The 20,635-nt window shown below is 45.4% G+C and overlaps 1 protein-coding gene across 12 annotated transcripts in view; it reads right to left on the reverse strand.

Moving 5' to 3' along the window:
* AGPAT4 (1-acylglycerol-3-phosphate O-acyltransferase 4) overlaps nucleotides 1-20,635 on the reverse strand; it is a 1,398,816-nt gene that overhangs the window by 190,433 nt on the left and 1,187,748 nt on the right. For all 12 annotated transcript variants that reach the window (XR_003793727.1, XR_003793728.1, XM_029224043.1 and 9 more), the window contains one exon: nucleotides 2,314-2,397. Coding sequence is in view for 10 of the 12 variants with exons in the window: in XM_029224043.1 (XP_029079876.1) it covers nucleotides 2,314-2,397 (84 nt within the window). In the remaining 2 variants the exon portion in view is untranslated. The remainder of the gene's footprint in view (nucleotides 1-2,313; nucleotides 2,398-20,635) is intronic.

Here is a 20,635-nt window from a genome sequence, read left to right on the forward strand (position 1 = left end):
TCATCCCTACCCCACTGTTCTCTTGACAAACTCTGACCCACCCTCCATGACTTTCCTAGGGAAACACTGTACAAAGGTATATTCACTAAACTTTGTTTTAGCACATTACGATCATTATCTATTTTCCGGTAAGTCTCCCCTGTGGTTCCCCTCTAAAGATAAATGTACTTATCTACATTTCTTCAGAGAGTCTAGCAGGATGTCTGGCCAGTAGAAATGCTCGATTTAACACCTGCTGATTGATGGTGTGTGCAGACACAGGCCCCTTGATACTGGTCATCTGTACTCAAGGCCAGCTCTAACTCTCTTTCTCCCATATTTCTGAGTTTCTTTTCTTTTTTTAAATTTGGGCTACCTTAATCATTAACACCAAGGTTGGTTAGTTCCTCCTGAAAGAAGAATGAAGGGGATTATTGAGTGGGTCAGGCGCTGGACAGCTTTAGGTTAAGCAACACTCTTCTTCACCTTACTGCTGCTGTGTTCAAGTAAATAGATGTTAGGGGACCCCTTCTTGGAAGGCTTTGTCCAGGTCTATTGTCATATGAACATATGCGTGTAAACTGCTAGATCACAGCCTTTGTTCTGGTCTAACCCTTCTGGCCCTGAGGCAAGGGGGCGGGTCTCAGGGTCATTATTATTCCTGACATCAGGACCCAGTGAGCTTGCATTTGAGTGCCCAGAGCTACAATGAGTCAACAGGAAGAGCGTGTGCCATAGAAATGCAGTTCAGCCCTAAATCTCTCAATGCTCAGGGTCAGTATTTTAGGAGCAGCTGAGAAGACCTGAATTCACTCATTATGTTTCTTTAGTTATGCTAATACTGAGTAAATACAGCCGCAGAATACCTTATAGGGATTCACTTATACCTTACAGGGATTCACTTCTTTATGCTCTCATTTTAGAGCATTCCGCGATACTTAAAATTCTCAACTGTGAAATTAAAATGTTCTGGAACTTCTCTGTCTATTTATGGGGTTCCTGTCAATAAAATGACTAAAGGATTTATCTGGGTAGATTTGGTGTTTATACCCTTGTTAACATCTCTATCAGGAGAAAAATAATGAGCAAATTCATCAACTGTGTTGAAGTTTTTACTCCTTTCCCCTAAGGTTTGGTTGATCATAATTAATAAATAAAAGAAAATATATTTGCATTTCCCTAAGCCTGATACAGCACTTCAGAGAGTAAGGCTCAGTAAACATGTTCTTTACCCAATTAAGACTGAAATACAGTTTAGCACAGTCCATGATATTTTAAGCAGCTCTTTGCAGGAAACCCCTTTTCTCGTCAATTTAGCAAAGCTACATTGTAACTAACTTTTAAACCAGGCACCCTCAAGCTCTGCTCATCTCTGGCCCTAGCACACCTATCAAATCTTTTGATCACACAATACCTTGCCTAACCTGTTGGTTCTTTCCATGGATCAAAGAAGCAGAAATGAAGAATACGTAACTGATGACCCAATCTCTTCCCTAGCTTCCCTTTCAGTAATCTCTTGAACAAACTCTGTGAACAGACAGTGTGAACAAGATAGCATCCAAAGAAAGATCACAAGAAGTCAACAAGCCTGCATGCAGCGGGGTGGGGTGGGTGGTGTGTGGGGGGTGACGACTCTAACCCCCATCTCAATGATTAGCTGAGATTACTTCCCTTCTTCCTTTTAAAAACTTTCATGGCCAAGCAGACTCTTCAGAGATGGTTTTTTGGGGACACCGAGTCTACCATCTCCCCAGACGGCCGGCTTTCCGATTAAAAGCAATTTTCCTTTCTACCAACAACTGCCTCTTGGGTATTGATTTTCCAGCGGTGAGCAGCTGGACCTGAGTTCGGTAACGATATTGCTAAAAAAACAATGATATCCTTGCATCGTATAATACTGCAATACTTCTACCACTTCATTCATGGAGATAGTTTTCACCAAAGAGTTTAAACAAAGGCACTTTTGAAAAAAAATAATGTGAGGCTAGTACTGATTTCCCTGATGGAGAGGTTGCTGAATGGTTTTCTCTCTTTTCTAAAGACTCCTCTGATCATGCTAAGATACCTTATCCCTAATCCACTTACCTCTGGGGTAAAACTCTCATGGAAGTACCAACACACCACACATGGCCACTGGGAAGTCTACAGCTCGCCCGGAGGAAGGAAGTGGTTCTGGAGGGACTGATGGCGGGGAGTCCAGAGTCCCATCACCATGGCTGGAGGCTACTAAGCTGGCCCTGATGTTTTCAGATTGGAACCTTCGATGGTCTCCAGGAAACAGCTCTCATCCCCATAGCCTGAGCCCTGCTTTGAGGAAGGAAGAGGGTACTCTACCTGAGTAACTGTTCCTGAGGCTTCAAACAGGGCACTGCATTCACCTTCATGGTACGGTTCCTTACAATCCCGGCAAAAGACGAACTGCAGGAGAACACATGCAGGTTAGAGAGGGGCTTGCTGGTTGCATTTGGTCACATGTTTTTCTTTTCCAAGCTCATTCTATCCCTGCCTCTTACTTGGGTGATTGTTTGTGTGCCAAATTACGTTTTTTTTGTTTGTTTGTTTGTTTTTTTGCGGTACGCGGGCCTCTCACTGTTGTGGCCTCTCCCGCTGCGGAGCACAGGCTCCGGACGCGCAGGCTCAGCGGCCACGGCTCACGGGCCCAGCCGCTCCGCGGCATGTGGGATCCTCCCGGACCGGGGCACGAACCCGCGTCCCCTGCATCGGCAGGCGGACTCTCAACCACTGTGCCATCAGGGAAGTCCCCAAGACATTTTTTCCCTTCACGTTGTCTCCACCACAGAAACAACTTCTCCTCTGTCCCCATGGTCAATTTCCTGTTTTAACAACTCATCTGAAGATCATTTTAATCGCAGGACATAACAAGCAAGAAAGACAAGTATTTTATAAGGAAAAGGCCTCTTCTACAGCTATGTCACCATCTCTCTTCTCGCCAGCACTTTCAGAGTGTTATAGCTTATTTCTTCTCACAGCAAAGAGAATGAGCCCACGTTTTGTGGGATATAAACTTTCCTTAAAGGTTCATGTTGGTGGGAGAGGGGGTATGTGTCAGGATGTCATTACACAAATCACCAAGACCACCAGGTTTTAATTTCTGACATTTTAATTTTCCCTGAACTGACAGCTAATCCGGTGAACAGTGAATGAATTGGATCCTAGAGTCCTTTCTTAAGGCGTTTTTTTTTTTTTTTTAATGTATCTGCTCATCTTTGGGTTTGTCTCAGACCCATCACTCTGTTCTTATGTTGAAAAACTGTGAACTGAATGGTTCAATCATTGAGAAGAGCTCACTGTGTGATTTCACCCCACTCCTTTTCATGGAAGCAAGTCTGATCTCTTGGTGTGACAGGGAAAATGTTTCACATCTTATTAGCTCGGGGATGAGATATAAAATCAGTTTCATGGTAGAGGAACACTCTGGAGGTTGATCAGTTTGTCAGAATAAATAGGACTTTCCTGACACAAAGACATTAAATTCCCTTTCATACCAGTACTACAAAGAATAGACCATATATATATATATATATATATATATATAAATAAAAAACAGAAAAGAAAGAGCCTATAAAAATTAAACCCTCACCGCTTCAGTATGGCAAAAGGCAAGAGAAAGCTGAAAAAATGTGTTGGTGATAAGTTAGCGTTAATGCACTTGCTAATTTGCTCCTATTCAGACAGTATAACTTAAATTTAGATACATTGTGCCATGGGCTTCCTAGTTAAATAAATCTGTCTCGTACAAAATGAGGAAATATCTAGAAGGTCTGATTTGATCTAAAAAAAGTGCAGGGTTTTTTTTGGGGGGGTTCAGTGTTGGCTTTTTTTTTTTTTAATATATCTTTATTGGAGTATAATTGCTTCACCATACTATGTTAGTTTTTGTTGTACACCAAAGTGAATCAGCCATATGCATATATATGTCCCCTTATCCCCTCCCTCTTGAGCCTCCCTCCCACCCTCCCTGTCCCACCCCTCTAGGTCACCGCAAAGCTCGGAGCTGATCTCCCTGTGCTACGCAGCTGCTTCCCACTAGCTCTCTATTTTACATTCAGAGGACGCGGGGTGGGAGGGGGAAGCTGGGACAAGGTGAGAGTAGCATCGACATATATACATTACTGAAAGTTCAGGTTTTTACTTAAGTTATCCAGAACTCAAGACTGTCAACCAGGTGCTTGTACAAATGTTTAGGACTTCAGTTCTCAAACTGTGTACCAAGGAGCCCTGGGGTGTCACAACAAACTCACAGGGGTGGAGTGGGATCTTTTAAATTTTCGAGGAAAAGCACAGTGATACTCAGCATCTGTTGGACACTGTGAATTACTAACTCAAGGCTGTTCATGGTGCTAATGTAGATTGTGCTACCCTCCTTTTGCTGACATCATGTTTTTGCAAAGCGGGATTTTTGGAGGTTACTGTGATAAAAAAGACAGCTGCCAGGTGAGCATCTCTTTGGACCAGGAGATGTAGTTATTTAAGAATGAAATAAAAATATTTTTTTCTTTCAATTGATGTGAACTATTTTTCCAAATGGCTATGAAGTTGTTAAGACATTAATTCTTACTTATGTTATGTGGACCTAATTATTTAATAAACAGAACTGTTATGCGTTTCTTTTGGCCTAGAAGCACCAGGAAAAATTTACCAAGCCACTAGGGGCATGGTGAACAGAGGGAATGTGGGGAAGTCTGGCTTAGGCAGATACAAAACTCCATGAGATAATGTTTTGGGTCTGTTTGCAAAAACTCCTAGGGGCACAGGTATTTCCAAAGAGCTTGAGGAGAAAACATCTGGCTCCAGTATTTTCATATTCACTCTGACAACCTGCCTGTTTCCTTTCTGGGGCACATGGGTCTGGCTTTAACCAATAATGTAGAGGGCTGCAATCTCCCCAGGGGTTTATTAGTCATTAACTGTGGGCTCATATTTGCGGAGGCTCTTTTAGGATGCCTTGTGAGTAAATACTAACTGAATGGAAGAGACTACCACACAGTTTTATTGTATACTTTTCCTGGATTCTTCTCTTATTTTTTTTCTTATTTAATTTTTTTTTTTTGCGGTATGTGGGCCTCTCACCGCTGTGGCCTCTCCCATTGCGGAGCACAGGCTCCGGACGCGCAGGCTCAGCGGCCATGGCTCACGGGCCCAGCCGCTCCGCGGCATGTGGGATCTTCCTGGACCGGGGCACGAACCAGTGTCCCCTGCATCGGCAGGCGGACTCCCAACCACTGCGCCACCAGGGAAGCCCCTGGATTATTTTCTTTTGAGATAGATCTGACAAATGCTAATAATTTTTGCATGTTTTAAAAAAAGAATTTTTAAAGCCTTTTAAAAATCGTAACAGTAATACATACTTATTCTATTGGTTCTGTAAACTCTATCTCCTTATTACATATGATTAAAAAGCAATACCTATGGACTGTATTACCTTAGTGCCTGTGATGTTAATTTTATGTGCCAACTTGGCTAGACTATAGTCTATTCAACCAAACACTAATCTAGGTTTCTCAGTGAAGAGAGACAGTCCTAGATGATCTGGGTGGGATTGATTCAATTAGTTGAAAGGTTTTTAAGAGCAGACCTGAAGCTTCCTCAAGAAGGGAGTTCACCTGTGGACAACAGAGTTCCAGCCTGCCCTTCCTGGCAGCCTGCCCTGTGGATCTGGGACTTGCCTAGGTAGCCCCATAATCCCCATAATCACGTAAGCCAATTCCTTGCAATCAATCTCTCTCTATAGATACAGATATATTAGACATAGAGGTATTTATATATAAATACATACTAGATATCTACTATAGCTGTATCTGTAGATATCTCTTTATATATCTATAGATCTATGGGGACAGCTAAGCATGCCTAGATAATCTATATTTACATTTATCTCCTACTGGTTCTGTCTCTCTGGTGAAACCTTGGTTGACACAGCTAAGCTCCTACAGAAGTTTTACTAGGTCAGTTTATTTATACTAGGTCAGTTATTCTTTTGCAAAGACAACTTTTGAATTGTCTATGTTATTTGAAAAATTGTAATTTAAATCTCGCCCCCCCCTTTTTTTGGCTGTGCTGCGTGGCTTGTGGGATCTTATTTCCCCAACCAGGGATCGAACCTGGGGCCCTGGCAATGAGAGCACGGAATCCTAACAAGTGGACCGAGAAGGAATTCTCTCCCCCTGTTTGTTTTTAATCCCGAGTACCCACAGGACAATGTGTCTTAGAAGTCAACACCAGGAACAAGTTAATCACTCCCAACAGTGTGATGGCTTCCCTTTATCTGACAGTGAACCTGGTGATCCAATACATTTTTCTCTTTGGAGCAGCTGCCTGTCTGGTTGGTGCCAAACTTCTCACTTAACTGTAGTAATTAGCTCATCCTAAATGCCTAAGATGAAGTATACAATTTTAAGACAACTATTCAATAAAGGATAAGTTCAACAAGACACTTTTTTTTCTAATAAGTAAGAGCCAAACTGTTCTTACCATTCAAGTCATATTTTTGCCTTGCGGTTAATATGTGTTGAGTATTTATTTTGGGTGAATAAAATCTTGGACTTGGACAACATATAAAAGAATAGCATAATGTAATTCACGAAATCATACGTGATATTTATATTTTAAAAACTCAGATACAATTTAGTGTTTAAAAGTAAAGCCTTTGAAGTCGGAGACACCTGGACTCAGAGGCCCTTCTCTACCATTTATTATCTGTGTGACCCTAACATCTCTTTGCTTTAGTTTTCTGCATCTGTAAAGAAGAAATAATAAGATAATTAATATTTAACCCAGTTTCTGGCACCTGGTAAATAGGAGAAATGGTTTTCTCATGGAGTTACAATGTTTTATAAGCAAAAAAATTCTATAGAAAAGTAAGGTGATAGTAAAGCACCTTGTTAATTAAAGCAATTCTCAATATACTAATAATGCCGTTGTTCTGTGAAGGCCTGAGTGAATACTGAGGACCTCGTGGGAAGCGCCAAGCTTGTCACCATAACTGCAGCAGAGAAAGGGATACTGACCTCTCGTTCCTCGTGTACACGCAGAGGTGCCGTCACTGTCACTCCCCTTAGGAAATCCCACACTACTATACAGCTAAATGAACTGCCCGTCACGTTTATCATTCAGTATCATGTCAGTAGACAAGTCATTTGATTGATGTTTGAGTTTGATTTCCCATACGCCCATAATGGAGACATTCAAAAGGATATGCATGTATATTTTCTCTTCGGAAGCATAAAAAGGGATGACATGAACAGCCTCCAATGCATTCAGAACACGCATTGTTGGCTGTTATCAGTAAAGGTGAGAGCCCGTCGGCACCTACAAACGATGAGCCTCAGGATAAGGTCTGACCCTCAAAGGTGAATGATCTCTATGTGAAAAGCCCGAAGTGCTTTGTTTTCTATCACGACAGCATCTATTATAAAAGCATTTTATTATGTGCCATTTATTTTTCTTCCACAGCTCTGAAGTTCTGTGTTAAAAGAACAGGAGAGAACCAAATATCATCTCAGGACCCCTTACTATATTCAAGGGAAACATCAAAACCATGACGCACACATTTGTACTTCTTTGGGACTAGATGAAATATTTTTCTTTTAGGTGTACGACTTTCCAGAAGATGGCAGCAGTGATATATGAGATTCAGCCCCAGTGTGTTAAAAATAGTATATCAAAAGAGGGAGGCTCCCCATGGGGTGACTAGCCGCCGATATACGGAAAACTGGTTCTGACAAGACGGTGCCACAGAACGGAAATGGTGTTAGATTATAACGCGCTAAGACACAAGTTCGAAAGGAAGAAAGTCAGGTTATTTCCTTTCAAGTACACAACATCTTAGAATCACAGAATCTCACAGTGGGAAGCAGTCTTAAACTGTGCCATGCTCTAAACGCAAACAGACTACAACAATCTTTTACATGCAATCTCCAAATGGCTAAAAAGAAATAATTTCAAGGAAGCTGGATAGAGCTCAGTAGCTGAACTCTTTTGTATTTTTCAAATTCTGTACAAATCATCAAAGATGGCTACACAATGCCATCTATGTTCCCACAAAATACTGTGACCTCTACACTCCCTCCCTACCCCGTCCCCTGAATTATTTTTGTTTTAGGTTTGCTACCATGAAAAGCCCCTTACTCTCCTTGGTTTAATTTCCATTCACGGGAGTTCTTAAAAGAACTCTGAAAATTCCCTTTTCTTACAGCATCATGATCTCAATCAAGTACAAGTATGTATCCATTCAGTCTTTCGGTTGTGCAGAGTCTTAATTTATACACTTACTGTGAGTATGATCTAATGGGAAGCTTTATTACCATCTGTCTCAGAACCTATTAGAGAAGATGAGCTCATACAAGAGACCATATCTGTGAACCTACTTTCAACAGGGAAGCTTAAATTAAGAGAGGTGCCTAATAAATGCTCTGAACTGTGTGGGTGGTGCGCCTGGTGATGATACTCCTGGGAATTGAACTGTCCAATGTATAATCATAGACAAAAATATTTGAACTTATTTCCTACTTTAAAATATCTACAGTTTTTTCAAACTTAAAAATGCTTCTTGACCATTTATTTTTCCTTGCTCAAAAACAGCTTTATCGGGCTTCCCTGGTGGCGCAGTGGTTGAGAGTCCGCCTGCCGATGCAGGGGACGCGGGTTCGTGCCCCGGTCCGGGAGGGTCCCACATGCCGCGGAGCGGCTGGGCCCGTGGGCCATGGCCGCTAAGCCTGCGCGTCCGGAGCCTGTGCTCCGCAACGGGAGAGGCCACAGCAGTGAGAGGCCCGCATACCGCAAACAAAACAAAACAAACAAAAAAAACCCAGCTTTATCGGGATACAATTCACATAGTCTGGGTTTTTAAAACTGGTTTATGTATTTTTTGAGTGAATAATACATGCGCACAGCACAAATTCAAAAGGTGCAAAAGGCAAATAGTGAAAAATAAGTCTCCCTCCTCGGTCAGCTCACAAAGCTTTCCAGGGACAATCACTCTCACCTGCATATATACAAGCTATTTTGAGACTAAAAATGGTATATACAGAATATCGCTTTATGTAACGTGCTCTGCACCTTGCTTTTTCATTTAATACATTACAGCCTGTCCTATATCAGTGCCCTTAGAGCAAACCTGAACAGCTGAATTTTTCCTCAACAGCCACACGATATACAAGTTGATAGATGTATCGGAATTCATTTAACCAGCACCCTACGGACGAGCATTTAGGCCCTTTCCAATATTTTGCCATTATAAACAAAGCTGCGAGGAACGTCCTTCTCCATAGGTCCTTTGCACGTGTGAAAGGAAATCTGTAGGATGAATTTCTAGAAGTGAAATAGCTGGATCAAAGGGTGTGGGAAGTTTACATTTGGATTGCTTTTGCGAGCCTGCTCTCGGTGGAGCGTGTGTTGGTCCCAGGCCCTGCAGGGAGGTGTGTGAGGGATGACCTGCCCCTCCTCCCCTGCAGCGTGCTGTCACCAATCAGGGCCTTTGTCAAACCCAAACAAAACAAAAGAATCTCTAACTCACAGCACTTCTGCTAAGGCCTTTTTATCCATGTTGGATTTCTGCAAAGACGTGCTCCTGGCCAGAGAAATAACTCCGATTCACTTCTGAGTCCTGTCCAGACGGCTGAACCAGGGTCAAGAGGGGCCTGCAGCCGGCCCTCCATCACTTCCCTGCTCCCCCTGCCTGGGCTCTGAAACAAGGTGCTCGGAGCTTGTCTCCTCCTAGTTTGGACTGGCCTGAATTCATCCTGCTGGCGGGAAAAGGACTCTAAGTGAACTTTAGCTTCGGTGGCTTTAAACACTGACAGCCAACAAACTGGAGGTCCAGGTGAGGGAGAAGGAAACAGGAGACAAGGGAGCGGCACATTCAGTTGCCCGAGGCTGTGTCCTGGGCCTTAGCTCTGAGCAGAGTAGACTCAGCACCACTGCCGCTGCCCTGCCAGGAGGACAGCAATGACAGCAACGGGCAGGGACCCTGGGGGAGTTTGACAGGTGTGACTGATGGCAGTGATCCTCTCTCCCCAAGCCTCCACGCTTCCTGTCTCACTCTCTTTTTCTAACCGTTTTTTTTTTTTTTTTTTGCGGTGCTCGGGCCTCTCACTGTCGTGGCCTCTCCCGCTGTGGAGCACAGGCTCCGGATGCGCAGGCCCAGCGGCCATGGCTCACGGGCCCAGCCGCTCCGCGGCATGTGGGATCCTCCCGTACTGGGGCACGAACCCGCGTCCCCTGCATCGGCAGGCGGACTCTCAACCACTGCGCCACCAGGGAAGCCCGCTGTAACCGTTTTAAAGAAGGATTCCCGGGGTGCTGCCCCCATCCCACCCTCCACATCCCCAGCCCCCTCCCTCACTTCACCGCTCCCCTTGTTTCCAAAGGGCAAAGTAGGGTTGAGCTGCAAGCTGGGACTCTTGCAAGTATTTGATGATGGTGTTCACAGCATCCTTGTTGCTCTAAACAAACTTCTTGGCAGGTAGATTTCTGCATCTAACTGAAAATTCCCTTTAACATCTTACAAGGCCGGCTCAATTCTGCTTTCCAGTCAGCATTTCCCAAACCTTATGGAGCATTTGGTTCCTTCCAGAAAAGGAGCAATGGTCACAGAGGATCAAATTCAACACCACTTTCAAATATTGCCATTCATTAGTGAACATGTTTGAATATGGCCATTCGTTAGTAAAATGCATAGCATATGTCTTCTCTAATTTTTAACTGGCCTCTAATCCTTGTGACCTTATCATTTACAATCTGTAGAAAGGCACTAGACTCTGTAAAAACGGTTACACTCTGCCAGTCAAAATGTGAAATTCAAGCCATATGGCAGTTTGAGCCCAATTTGTCCCACATGCCTGTGGGCGTCCTTCTGCTTGCTAGCACAGCAGGGGAGATGAACGCTTCCCTTGAATGCTTGGGCCCAACCCCAGGCAACTCCGGTCAGGGTCAGCTTTGGAAAGGTGCTAACAGTGTTGGTGGCACTCGCACTGGCACATCTTAGAGATGTTTGTCTTTGGAGGTTTTGCAGCTTGTCAAACCTTTACTGTGTGTTAGGCAGTTTTATAGGTGCCTTGGGAACATACCTGTTCCCACCCCTCTCTCCATAGCCTCAGTCAAAAAAGGTCAGGGTATTTTTCTCTCCAGTACTGTCTCTTCCTTATATTCCTCTATGAAATGTTTGTCTCTCTATATGAAACTATTCTCACTTATCCCCTCTTCTAAATGAAGAGGATTTGGATCCTATTCATCCTTGTTTCCCCCAGATCCAGTGCCTGGAACATAGTAGGTGGTCACTGTCTGTTTGTCGCATGCCAGGCACCCAGTTCAAGGCGTTTACAACTCAGTAGGAGAGATGATGCTTATGGAGAACAAAAGACCTGGAGGACAACAGCCCAGAGTCATGTGCTGAAGTGTCCAAGGATGCAAGTCTGCAGGAACTCCCAGAGAAGAGCCCCGGGTTGGGTTGGGGTTTGGCCGCAGTGGCATTTGCCTTTCTGCCCCTCGCATTCCATTCCCTCTTCAGGCAGCGGTTCTAACATCAGGCTAGTCTCTCACCTCTCTGCTAACAGCTTGGAAAAATCCCTCCCCCGTTCCTGACCTCCCTCCTAAACTACGGTGCAGCCTGCTGCAGACTTCCATCTGGATAGGGTGCAGCCACTTCAAATTCATGTCAACTCAAATCCCATGTGATTATTGTGGAAAAGAAGACTGGGATAAATGAGCAGAAATTCAAAGAGTTAATTTGAGGGGTGAGGGTAGGGGATCCAGAAGGAGGGGTCCCTGCACACCTGTAGGACCACACCTGCCTGGGGCCGCCCCTCCTCCTTTCTCCTGCTCTCTTCACTCTTGGAGCACCCAGTCACCCTGAAATGCTCAGCACAGACCTCACATCCTCCCAGAATTAATCCTGTTTATAATGCCAGGGCTAGCAGAGCAGTTGTCGCGTAGGCAGAACGGACAGACGTTTGTAAAACGAATGAGTGGTAGGAGCTGGAAAACTCTAAACTTCCAAGGAGCATGAGGAGAGCCCAGTGTCATGGGAATCCAGCCATGAGGAGCCTGGGCCAGGGAACAGGAGGAATGAGACCAAGACATTTTTGGTCCCTTGAAGCAATTAGTAGCCAAGTTCGGAGGCTAAGGTCCCAGGGATGATGGAGTGGGGAAGGCTTCACGACAGAGGGGTCTGAATTGGTCTGAAAACAGAAAAAGAAAATGAAAAGGGAGGATGAAGATGCTAGAAAGAGGGTGGGTAAGAGTGGGAGGAAAGCCCTGGAGAAGATAGGCCAGGAAAACCTAAACGCTCCAAGGTGGTGGTTTAAAAGGAGGAGGGCCGATTTTCACCTCGTGGGAAGGCAAAATCCCGGGATGGTAATTTGCTGATGAGAGGGTTGCCTGAAGGAGATTACGTCTGACTAGTGTGATGCCAGCTATTACTCTTCTGGAGTCAAGAGGAAGAGCAGAGTTAAGGATGGAGAAAGCCTGGAATAGCCACTGTCAGTCAGGAGATGACACATGAATCGAGGGAAGCCCAGCCATGCTGAGGACCCAACTGATGTAACAGCACCAACCTCTGCTTCCCTGTGACTTAAAATGTGCCCCTAGACCAGCAGCACAAGCATCGCCTGGGAGCTTAAGGAGGAATCTCAGGCCCTGCCCAGAAGTGCTGAATCAGAATCTGCATTTTAATAAGATCCCTGATGACCTGTGCGCACACCGCAGGTTAGAAGCACTGCTCGAGCTCATTCATTCAATCAAAATTTACTGAGCACACACACTGCGTGCCAGGTGCCCTGAAGGCATACATGGATGCATAAGATACAATTTTCAGTCTCATGCGAGTCACAGTTCACCCCTCCCTCCCTCTACCCAGCCCTCCCTCCAGCCAGCAAGTATTTATTGAGAACGTACTCTGTGCCAGGTGCTGTGCTAGGCAGTGTGAGTGGTGAACACGCTGGGCACTCTTCTTGACCTCAAGGAGTTTATATTCAGCTGTGTCCTAATTGTCATGGTGGACAAGGTTTTTGGGGGAGCAGAGGATGTGTGCGGCCACCAGCCTGGGCAGTCAGGCTAGGTCTCCAGGAGGAAGTGGAGAGTAAATTGAGACCCAGCCGAGTCTGGTCAAATGATGGGTCCCTGAATGGTGCTCATTCCAGGTCTGGGACAGCGCCAGTGCTGGGGGCTTTCAGGGGAAGGTGGACCTTTTCACTCTGGACCACTGAGTTGGAGGTGTTGAAGTGAGACAGGAGTGGGGGCGGTTGGGGACTGGAGGTAGAGCGAGGGTCAGGGTGGGAGGCGTGGCTTTGTGGAGGCTGTGGATTCTGGTTGGGTGGCCAGGGCAGGAGCAGGGGCTGCAGGGGGCAGGCTGAGCCAGGCTGGGAGCCCCAGGGAGTTGCAAAGCCTCAAGCACTCACAGCATGGCTAATTAAGAGAGTCGGGCACGGGGCAGTGGGAGAGAACACTCAGAAACTGAGTTTTGGCCAGTGCGATTGCATTGCTAATAAAACCCAGCAGGAATAGGCTCTGCCAGTGTTAAGTCTGCAGCATTTTTGTGTTTTTGATCTGGAATCCATTGGCAAAAGGACGCAGTCTAGAACAGAGCTGTCCATAGGCACAGGACTAACTTAAAATGTTCTAGTAGCCACATTAACAAAGTAAAAAAGAAACAGGTTTATAAATTTGAATATTTTATTTAACCGAATATATCCAGACTGTATTTTCAACATGTGACCAACATAAAAGGTGTTGTTATTTTTCATTTTTGTCACTGAGATTTTGAAGTCTGGTGTGTGTTGAAGCCTCATATCATCTCAATTCAGATCAGCTGCAAACCATTTGCTTGGCTGCCTCACGTGGCTGGCGGCTACCACGTCGGACAGTGTGGTTCTAGAACTCTTGAGTCTGAGGGCTACTTGGATGGGGTAGACGGCCAGCTTAGGTACCACAGAACAAAAAGAAACAGAGCACCTTCCATACGGAATAAGTGAGTAGGACAGGGCGACGTGGGAAACAAGAGAAGATAAGAAATTAGCTGTGTTAATGGAAAGAAATTAGAATTTTTTTTCTAATAAAGGATGCTCTTCACTTTTAGCCTTTGAAAGACTCACTTGGTCTGTGATGTAGGAGAGATGTGCAGAAACAGAAAATCAGAAATAAGAAAATGTGGTGTAACTGTCTACAATGGGAGCGTTTGGATTTTCCTGCCACACACGGTGAGTTATTTGTGAAAAGAAAGTCCAAAAAACCAGAACCAACCTGAGTTACGTCTAACTTTCCCAGTGTCTCTGGGTGCCTGATTTACCTGCTGGCTCACTCTGTCAAATCTTGTACCAAGGACAGATAGCGTCCAGACCATTAATCATGGAGTAGACGACCGAATTGCTGCAGACAAATACCTGCTTCTAATGTCTGCAATCCTATCCTTCCTTTAAGTGACGATATAGGATGAACTTAATACGTGTAAAGCCATAGAAATCCACAATGTTACTCACATTAGTTGGACCCAGTATGACTACAGTCTCCTAATTTAGCCAAGCAAGGGGTTTAGGTGAGGGACTTCTGTTTTCAGGTGTGAAGTATCAGGCTGGCGCCTCGACTTTGGAAGCCTCCGTTCACACGATTTCACAAGAGGACTTTCATGGGCAGTAGTTTAGATAGGGCCTGGCGAATTAGGTAAAGGTCACCCTACCAAAGACCAGTAACGCTGCAGCACTTAAGAATTAATGTTAAAAGCTAGAATCATGACTTGGATTTCACCCTTGAAGTCACGAAGTCACTAATGACAGAAGCAGAAAGTTCCCGTCACTGCACGAAGTTCTCGTGGGCACGTGGCATTTGGAGGCAGGAGGCCGATCATCCCCTATTTAAGGTTTCCCTGGACCTCCTGGTGTTCTCTACCCCAGGACCTGGGCCCTCAATTATTATTCATGAATATTCCTGCTCAGAAAGGAAGGGAGAAGCCCAGAGACGGGGTCTGAGCTGTTCACTCACACCCCAGTCTCCACTGGGCTGAGACACTTCAGGCTTCTGTTCCTGTTGGTAACACTCCTTAAGGAAGGTTCCCAGCTCTTAACAACGGCAGGAGCAACGCCCCTTTATCCTGCCCGATGGGCATCTGTGCCCCGAGGAGCAGACGGTGGTGGAAGCCCTCCACACTCAGGGAGCTGATTTCCTCTGAGGCCCTGACATCGGCGCCCCCCTTCCATCAGGGCAGCGCCAAGCCTCCTCGGGCCGCGTGTGAGCCCAAGATAACGCCCGCCTAGGGGTGCTGAGAGCCGAGCGGAAGCCTGGTGCCTTCAGCGGCCTGCAAACCGTTATCTCCCAGCAACAGACACCTTGCGGAGTCTTGCCCAAGTGTGAAGTCAATCCCTGACTTACAAGACCGCCCCCTCCTCCCACCGCCTGTGCTTTTTCTCTCCTGATTTTATTGCTTTGCGGAGGAAGTAGAACGCCAGCTAATTAAGTGGCCGCTAAACAGCCAGTACCTGGACTGTGTCTCGGAGCTGCTAAGATAACGGCAGGTTGCAGGAGAGTGAAGTGAAATGTCATCTCCAGCGCTGCCTCTTAGCCAATATCCTTCTGTTCATTAAGCCGAATAACAATGACCAGAGGAGTGTACGCGGTTCACTTCGCGGCGCCCCCTTCCTCCCTCTCGATTTGGCGGCAGAGAACCTAGAGCCACGAGACCCTCACAGAGCGCACCGATCATCTTCACGGTGGAACGGCCGCCCCTTTGCTTCTGGCAACATCCTTGCTAACGTTGGGACGTAATATTATTCTGAACTTTCAAAAACTGCCCCACGCCTTGGATTATGCCAGCCGCAATGGGCATTCAGCGAATATTTTTAGTGATAATTATAAAGATCTAACGCCTTATTCTTCGAAATCCCATTTTTGCCTGTGACTAGAATCAAATTTTCAAGAGGCTAATAGCTCCTAAAGGAACCTTTGCTGCTACGATCCGGTGGGGAGATAGAAAACTGCTCCCAGGCGCAGCCGCTTGGAACATGGATTCATCCACTTCTACAACTCTGTGTTTAGAGGAAAAGGTGTCGTAGTGTCTCCCTCCCCCATCACAACACGACTCACCGTGACATACTCATCATGGGAAGACTGTGTCCTAGGAGGGAAATGCTCATTCCAACAAAGTCACCGAAAGCATGGAGACGGCCACGACCTCCCCTTCATTGCTACAGAGAACCTGACACCCTCCTCCTTCAAGGCAGCAGCAACAACTTCTAAAAAACCTAACAGTGCAAAGTTGTACAACCTGGGTTGGATTTCCAGCAGAAGAGTATAATTTCCTTTGGAGTCTTAAAAAAAGTGGAATGAATTCTTTTCCTATTGGGATGGTCTGACATAGGTCTTTTTTGTTAAGTTTCGTTGAAGGCAGGAGTGATAAAGCCGCCTCTCACCACCTCCTTCAGCTTCTTGACTCTCTACCCTGAACACTGGTCTGTGTCCCACGTGTCTCACAGGCCTTCACTTTAGTGCAGACCGAGAGCAGATTGCTTGGCGTGAAACCAGCTTTGTCACACAGTAAGATTTGCAGTGGGATTTGGGGGGGAGCCCATTAATTGTCATTTGTTGTCACATGCTCATGAACCTCTTTTTCAATCTTGCTGCTCATTTGTGGCAGCTGCAGTTGCCATCGAGTGCCTTTCCTTAGAAGCGGGCTCGCCGTGATCAGTATTCCGGGCTGTTTTCTAGGGAACGTGAATGGGAACCAAGGGTCCTCAAGGACTCACGGCCAGGCAGGCTCCCGTGCCGTGTTTCAGACCCCTGGGCGAGTTAGGAAGTGGCAACAGGGGATTAGGAGGTTTACCTGCAAATTTACACCTGCTGTTTTCAATATGGCGGTTAAAAGAGTGGATGTTTGCTCCTGTCAGTTTTGAAAGATACACTTAGCTTGCTAAAGGGGACTGTTAAGTTAGTCTCAAGGATCTCAAGTAAATTTGTATCTGACACAGGTCCACGTGGACTGGAGACGCTAGTAAACCGTCTGGACAGGAATGACCCTCACGACCTCCAGGGTTTTTTTCCCTACAAATGCTTGCAATTTGATTTGACGTAATTCTTGCATTTACACTGAAGTCGTCCCACTAATTTGTTTTAAGTTATAAAGTTTGGTTTGACGCTTTCCGAAAGGAAGCCAATGCCACCACCATGGGCCCAGTCTTGCTATTTCTCAAATCTATCAAAAAAGTAAGGTGTCCAAGTCCTTTTTGGAGTGAAATGTCAGCTCGGTGTATACAAACCTTTTTAATGCTTACATCGCTGAGACTTGATAGGACCTCCTTAGTCTGTTCCTCTGACCTGTGATCTAAGTCATGCTTTGTAACATCACTAACAACAGCGCTTTGAGTGCAAAGCCTCATGTACCACGACAAAGTGACTTCTTCGTATTAGTTCAAAGGCAATGCCTTTCGGGCTAATGACAATAAGCTGACTTGCAACAAGCAATTTCTGAACTCCTTTATCCCCCAGTATTTCCATTCCGCTCAGGCGAGATGGATTCTTCTCTCTCCATGTTCAGTGATCAGCCCTGTTGCAAGGCAAGTACCACTTGTTTCTGTCAGTCTGTGCTGCTTCTGAGTCAAGCTCCGCGCCATCACCGAGCTCTGGAATTTGAGAATCTGCAATCATTCTTCAGACGATGAGTCACGAGGTCAACACAATTACACCATCCCTGAAGGGCACGGAAATGCAGCCAGAACTAAAAAATGCACTCCGGCCAACCAAGGCTTTAGGTTCATCTGATATTTCAAATAAAATGGGGCTTTAGAGGACTTTAACTAAGATGTAATTTTAAGATCAAGATGAGTTTAATTTAACGTAAATCATATTTACATGAAAGCCTCTATAATGAGCACACTATATCGGTCACTAAAATTTCTTAATATTTGTGTAAACACAGTTTCATATTTTTTACACTAAGGAGAGTCAAAGTCATACTGACATGATTACAATTTCTAAGAAATATGCTAATAGTAATTAATTTGTGGTGAATCATACATACAGGAATGTGCTGCCTTGATGAACAAGAAACAATACTGCTTATCATTTGGCAAAGGTGAAAAGAGGAGGGGGTGGGGAGCGGGCCGGCCCGCTCTGCCAGCAGGAGGGACCACACACTGTACAATGGGATTCTGGGAGGTGGGTCCACAGGGCTGGGTGGCCAATTTACTAACAGGTTGACTAAAGAAAGAAAAAACACTGCCATCCTAAATGTCCACATTAATTTAAAACATTATCCTAATTTCAGAAATGTTAAGATATATAAAAATGTGCTCTGTAGAACTGAGAAAATGCTTGTATTCAAGGCTTTAAAAAGCTTGTATGCACATCCTTCCGCCCCCAAAACTTCCTCTACTAGGAATTTTTCCTAGAGAAAACTCAGGAATGCAGCAAAAAATAAGCCATGGGAAAACTGTCACCATTCCGAAAGATAAATATTTAAATAAATGAAGGCACATCCTCATGAATGGATGTTTGGTCACCATTAAACATGGTCATACAAAGGTGTCTGTGATGCACTATTAAGGGGAGAAAACTGCTTACTCAGCACAAACCCATTTCTGCTAAAAAATGTATATGTGTGTGTGTGTGTATGCATGTACAAAGTACCAGAAAGCTTTACAGCAATGAGTCAAAAATCTCACCTCCAGCTATATAAGATTATGGTTGCTTTCTTTTTTTCCTTTTAGTTTTTCTATAATTTTCTAACATTTTTTATGATAAGCATGCATTGCTTCTGTAATAATGAAGAATCTTTCACTTTTCATTTAACAGAGGCGTTTTGGATGAGTTCGTAGGTGGGTTCATAGAGGCGTTCTGGATGAGTTCGTAGGTGGGTTCATAGACCAGCACTGCTGAGGGCTGACGAGCCTATATGCACTCCACTGACCGGACGGGTCAGTGGAGCTGTGCCCGGTGCATATTGAACAAAGGAAGGGTTTCAAGGAAGAAGATGGAGTTGTGTGAATGCAATTGAAAAAAAAGGCTGCAGGATTTTAGAAACTGTGTACCCGTATAACATCATTCTAGTCATCCATGGATGTTAAAAAGGAGTCCAGAGGTATATTTTACAATGACGCCTCTTCCCAGTGCTTCATTAAAATAAAATACTAGGAAGTGGTGAAGGAAACTACATCCAATATGGCTCAGCGTTGCCCATTTCCGGACTATCCCCACAATGGTTCACAAGTGTACTATAATAGTTCACAAGCTGGTCTTGCAGATGCAGGACAGGGGAAGCCAATTTTTCAAACACTGTGGTTATGTGGTTGAGAATACACTTCAATACTACAAGCATTTTGGACAGAAAATCTCTCAGACTATTAGACCATTATGTGTTTTCTAATGTGCCAGGTTATAATGACCATGTAGCTCCCAGAGTGGCATCTTCAAGAATAAATTACAAAACGGCACATAACCATGTCATGTGCTGACACTCATAGATACACCGAAGGGGCAGGGACCCAGTCTCCTGGGGGTGGCCCCTTTCCCAGAGCACAGACAGGAACTTCGTACGGAAAGCACTTCTCATTTCAAAGTAAAAGCTGTGTGCTTGCTGGATATTTTGAGATTGCCAGAAGATTCAATGGAATCACATAAGTCTGTCACTATAAAAATGAAAGCAAGGCCCAACCTTGGTGTGATACTTTTGCAATAAACAGCAAGCCGTGGAATAAGAATTTAAACCCCTATTTGCAATCCCGTGCTGCAAACCCAGTCCCCTTTCAAAGTCTGAGCCCCATTATCCTTTACCCTTCAGGACCAGCCTCACGAAACACGTGTTCTCCATGACAGTTTGCCGTTCTCTCATTAACTAGGTCCTTGCGTTTCCCTTAGATCAATAGAACTGCTATGTATCTACATAAGTCCGAGAGGCAGATCCATTCACATGAAGTTTACCCTATCTTGCTTTTCAGCTGAAGCAGAATTGAAAAGGATTTCAGAGAGTATTGAAACAGAAGGATTAAATTCTGTCTTACGCATATCCTGAATAAAAGTGCTAAGTTGGCACCAATGTTCTTTTTAGTTTCTGTGCCTGGATGAAAAAGATCGTGGGTGCAGGCCCTGAGCATGTGGGGGATCTGCTGGGTCAGCAGCTTGGCGCCTCCAGGGCGGGCTGCCCTGGAAGAGGGGTTGGGGAGGACTTCAGGCCCGCAGAACAGGAGCGGCCGGAGCCTGGGGCAGGCACGGGGCGGGGCATCTGAAAGTGAGAGTGGGTGGGAGCGCGCGGGTGATTGTGAGCTCGTGAGGGTGAGTGCGAGAGCAGCTGAGTGTGAGTGCGTGTATATCGCAGGGGCACAGGGTGTGCTCTTGTACGGAGACCTGGCTGCCCCAAATGTTTGTGTAAGGAGCGCAGGGCAGGTGGCAGGTGGGGGCCCTTGTACTAGAGCAGGTGGCCTCTGCATCCCCACCGGCCTGTGTCTGGAAGCGGCAGCTGGAGCTGCTGCTCTGAGGCCCACTTTCAACCACTGGGCCTGGCTCTCTGTCAGCCCTTCCCTGGTCTGGAGGAGGCACGTACAAACTCTACGCCATGCGCACTGCGCTCGGCCTTTCACTAAGACTGGGGTCCCTGGACCGACTGTGACAGGGCTGCCAGTCTGAGCTTTCAAGCCTGCACAGCCCTTCACAGCACCTAAGG

Source organism: Monodon monoceros, unplaced genomic scaffold (assembly GCF_005190385.1).
Source record: "Monodon monoceros isolate NGI ecotype Baffin Bay Population unplaced genomic scaffold, NGI_Narwhal_1 Super_Scaffold_15, whole genome shotgun sequence".
NCBI lineage: Eukaryota > Metazoa > Chordata > Mammalia > Artiodactyla > Monodontidae > Monodon > Monodon monoceros.